A 5,000-nucleotide genomic window follows, 5' to 3' on the forward strand; every position below is an offset into this window, starting at 1 on the left:
GACTACGATTTAGAGGGATTAGTTATAGCCTTAGTAGTAGTAGTTGTAGCCCCAGGTCCATCTGAAAGTGAACTCGGTTGACCGCAGGCTTAAGCTTATCTGCAGTTTACTTATCTCTTTTTCGGGGGATAGGATGGGGTTACGGGGCGTTTGTTGAGCCAGGCAGTGGACCGGCCTGGTTATATCAGTGCCACCACGTGAAGGCATCCCTCTCCACCACCCTAGCCATAGTAAACACCTTCAGTACAATAGGCTCTTTCTCAAGTGGAATAAATTTGTATGGTATCGTCGAGAGATCAGCCAGAATTTTGTTACGTGAGGAAGGGGATTGAATTTCTGGTTGTCATTAACCTTGAAAACAGGTGAGTGGAAAGAAATATAATTGTACAAGGTAGTCCACATATAGCTCCTTTCTTCCACTCCACCGGGTGATTTTTCGTGTTACGGGAGGCTCAAAGTTATCAGTGCCTTACCTGCATCATTTACTCATTTCCTACCATCACTGCCACACCTACCTGTCCACACCTGCAAAGTCAGCCGTCCTGACAGCACAAAAGATGTCTCCAGGTAAGTTTGTAGTGGATCGTTATTGTCAGACCTACCTGTATTTATATCAACAAAAAATTTATCTAGTTTTCAAGAGTAAAGGAAGCGACATAGAAAACTATCATTTCTTGGTAAATAAAAATATAAATGAATAAATGACTACCTTCCCGTTTAGCTTGTTATGTTTGAAAAGGGGGCTCGGATCCCTCCCCCCCCCCACCTTGGCCGCGCCCATGGGAAGCAGATCAAATTAAAAAGGACGTCAGTAATTTAAGGAGTTTAATACACCTGCTTTATATACCTGTCCAGTGAAAGGTAACTTCAGGTGAACAACAACAACAACAACAACTGCCATTACTGCTACTGCTACTACTACTGCTACTACTACTACTACTACGTATGCATGACGAGTGGTGGCGTAGTGGGTGTGGTTCATAAAGATTCGCATCCGAGAGGTGGCTGAGACTTACTGCTTACATAATGCTACTCAGGGACGAGTGAGTGGTCATCATTGCCCCAAATTTCGAGACTAAGTAGCCTAGCCTCGAGCCCCTACGGTCTTGATCAGTAAGGATTGGATGATAGATACGAGTAGATTGTTTTGTATGCCATTCACCTATATTATTTTTTACTGAGTTAAAAAAAAAAAGGAATTGAAGGTTGTGTGTGTGTGTGTGTGTGTGTGTGTGTGTGTGTGTGTGTGTGTGTGTGTGTGTGTGTGTGTGTGTGTGTGTGTAAAGGAATCTTGTTATTACGTCATGTGCGTTTGCTTGCTTAGGTGTGTATGTGTGTGTTTGTGCGCTGTTGTGTGGATGTGTGTGTTTGTGGAGATATGGACTACTGGCTGTGTGTGTGTGTGTGTGTGTGTGTGTGTGTGTGTGTGTGTGTGTGTGTGTGTGTGTGTGAGAGAGAGAGAGAGAGAGAGAGAGAGAGAGAGAGAGAGAGAGAGTAACCAGTGTATGAGTATGTTTGTAAGAATGTTCAGATATTGCTTTACTAACACTCTTGCCTCAGTCATTACCGTCACTCTTTCTTACTCCCTCATTTACTCAAACTCTCACTCACTACTGTTGTCATTCCCTCTATCACTCTCACTACCCGTATCACTCTCATTCTCACTACCATTACCACTGAGATAACCACTTCCACTTTTACTACCACTGTTACCACTACAACTACTACTACCACCACCACTACTGTTACTACCACTTACACTACTTACTGTACCACTCCCATTCCCACTCCCACTACCAACCACTAGCATTCTCATTGACGCTGTTACAACCACATCTACCACCACTGCTGCCACTACCACTCCTACCACCACTCCCTCTACCACTCACTACCTTAACCTAAGAGAGTGGACTGGATTACAGGCAGGCGCAGAAGTAAGACCGAAGCTGCTGGTAGTCAAACCCATTGTGTCTTTCCTTCCACATTTCTCATTTATCCCTGTGCAAAAGAGGGTATTCTTCCTTCGTAAACTTTTTTGTTCCCTGTTTCTTATCGTCAAATCATGAAAAATAATACATGAAACTTCCACCACTGTCTCCTTAACTTTTTGCTTACAACTGTACAAGATGATGACTGTACATGGTGATTGCTAATAGTGAATGGAATTTTGATAGACTGGTTCATACTTTTGTGACTGCCTGTAGACTGTGAAGTATGAACGTAAATGAAGATAATGGAATGCTTGTTGAAAAGGTTAAGGAAGCTCCCTGACACCTTTTCCTAGGCGATTTAGTTTGTTTACTACACCTTCCTGTCCTCCTCTGTGTTCTATAAATCCTCCCCCAATCGCCATACTGTAAATAAGATCGTGCAAGAGGCTATTAACCAGCTATTTAGTGAAGGAAATTTCCGTGCTGATTTTATTTTTCATATCTTTATTACTCCTATCACTATTTTTCCAGTCGCTCTCACTTTCCCCTCACTGCAACTCTTACTTTCACTGCTGTTACTCCTACTTTCACTGCTGTTACTCTTACTTTCACTGCTGTTACTCTTTGTTTCACTGCTGTTACTCTTTGTTTCACTGCTGTTACTCTTTGTTTCACTGCTGTTACTCTTACTTTCACTGTTATTACTCTTACTTTTACTGTTGTTACTCTTAGTTTCACTGCTGTTACTCCTACTTTCACTGCTGCTACTCTTAGTTTCACTGCTGTTACTTTTACTGCTGTTTCTCTTACTTTCAGTGCTGCTACTCTTACTTTCACTGCTGTTACTCTTACTTTCACGGCTGTTACTCTTACTTTCACTGCTGTTACTCTTACTTTCACGGCTGTTACTCTTACTTTCACGGCTGTTACTCTTACTTTCACTGTTGTTACCCTTCCCCATATCATTCCTGCCTTTACTTTCGCCTTTTTTTTTTTTTGCTGCAGCTCTCATCATGCGTTGAAGTTATTTATATACCACCACACTATTTCACAATTCCTACCTGATAGCTCCATAATCACTCATTTTGCTGTCATTCTGAGTACTTAGATTATTTTTACATTTCAGTTCCTACCTTTCTTCCCACCATTCATTCCGTCATCTTACTATTTTACTATCTTTACTATCGCATGTACTGGAAGAATATTTAATTCATGTATTGAGTTTCCGTTCAAAGTTTCTCGCGGTCCGCAAAAGGGTAGACTGTCTTCTCCAAAAAAAATATATATATATATATGTGGGTACGATTCTTCCGCCTGATCAGTTTACGGATTTATAAATAAAAACACGTATCGCTTATACTGCTTTCCTTTGTATTTTATGATAGAGGGGGGGTCGCTTACCATCCACTCACTCGATGTAGTGTTGGCATCAGGTGACTCTGCACTGAATGACAAACCGGAGGGTGTCATGTCACCCAGGAGAACATTTTCTACGTTGAGTGGTTATCATCCATCCAAATTACGCCTGGTGGTGTAGTGGGCCAAGGCTACCCAACCTGATAGAACCCTTATGGATTTAAAACTGAGGGATGGTTAGGAGTCTAGTGCTGACATAATGCTACTCAGGGGAGGGCGAGGCTGGTCACCATCTCCTTAAATGTCGGGAATGAATAGTCAAACCCAGAGTCATACGCTACTGACAGGGCAAAAAAAGAATATGATATGGATAGTAATAATGAGCAAACTTTTGGCTACTCTGTCAAGAAGAGATAAACCGCTTCAGTTTGAGGACATATTTTTCTTTCTCTTTCTTTACTTTGGCTAATATACTAATAAACTCAATATATCTCTTCCCTTCAGCTGGGTAAATCTCCTCTAAGCTGAGTAAAGTCGATTGGAAATGACAAGAATAAAGAAGAATAAAGAGAAACTAGAAATTGTATCAAAGCATTGAAGAAATTAATGGACCCTTAGGAGCATCTGATATATATGGTCAAGGAACGCCACTATCCCTCACCGGGGAAGTGATACGCCCCCACCCATGCAGTCACGCACGGGGAAAGGTAAGTGTCTTTTTGAGTGTACGGTGAGAAATGGATGTGGATCTCTCTCTCTCTCTCTCTCTCTCTCTCTCTCTCTCTCTCTCTCTCTCTCTCTCTCTCTCTCTCTCTCTCTCTCTCTCTCTCTCTCTCTATTTATCTATCTATCTTTTACCTAGTTTATGGTTGGTTTGCATAATTGACAGGGTGGGATACAGGAGCATATATCTTAGACCCGTTTTCTCGTCGGTTAAGGAAGCTCCCTAACACCTTTTCTTAAGCGATTTATTTTGCTGATTACACCATACTATCCTCTTCGGTGTTCCATAAATCCTTCCAACATCATCATACACCTGCATAAATAACACATAGAAGGATATTAACCAGCCATATCCAAAAATAAATCGCTAAGGAAAAGGTGTTAGGGAGCCTCCTTACCCAACGAGAATGCTGACTTTAGAGCGCTCAAAGGTGACTGTGTTTGTGCGTGAGAGTCTGAGTACTAAAGAAAGGATATGAACACAAGCAAACACATGTAAGGACACACTACTACACTTACTTAATTAACTTATATTTCCACCTTTACCTGCGAATCGATCTTTAGTCCGGCGAGAGATTAGGCAGGTGAGCTAACCACTATACCCCCAGATTTTCTATTCTGGCTGGGAGAACAGATGTACCGTTAAAATTAAGTACTGCCATTACTTTTGTGAGCGTTACATTATGATACTCAGGACGAAGCGTTTGGGACTCTGCAATGCTAGTCCTTTTTTTAATCACTTGTTTTTTCTTATTCTTCACTCACTTAGGTAAACAATGCGACATCTGATTGAGGTTTTAGTTGCTCAAAAAAACACCTGACGCACCAAAATTAATATACTTATCACTTTGGTCGCGTCATCAACCTCATAAACGAGATATTATTGACTGTGAAAAATATTGTACTTATGTGGTCGCAATCCTTCTTCCTCGTCACCTGGAAGAAACAACTCTTACTGAGACTGCTGATCTTACCTGAAGCGAGATCGTG

At 41.4% G+C, this 5,000-nt stretch overlaps 1 protein-coding gene across 1 annotated transcript in view; it reads right to left on the reverse strand.

Moving 5' to 3' along the window:
* LOC145400287 (uncharacterized) overlaps nt 1–2,892 on the reverse strand; it is a 15,185-nt gene extending 12,293 nt beyond the window's left edge. Inside the window, exon 1 of the mRNA XM_080272846.1 lies at nt 2,473–2,892. Within this exon, the coding sequence (XP_080128972.1) occupies nt 2,473–2,892 (420 nt within the window). The remainder of the gene's footprint in view (nt 1–2,472) is intronic.
* Nucleotides 2,893–5,000: the final 2,108 nt, after the last annotated feature.

Source organism: Coenobita brevimanus, chromosome 51 (genome assembly GCF_032717465.1).
Source record: "Coenobita brevimanus isolate Jiangsu-jjx chromosome 51, ASM3271746v2, whole genome shotgun sequence".
NCBI lineage: Eukaryota > Metazoa > Arthropoda > Malacostraca > Decapoda > Coenobitidae > Coenobita > Coenobita brevimanus.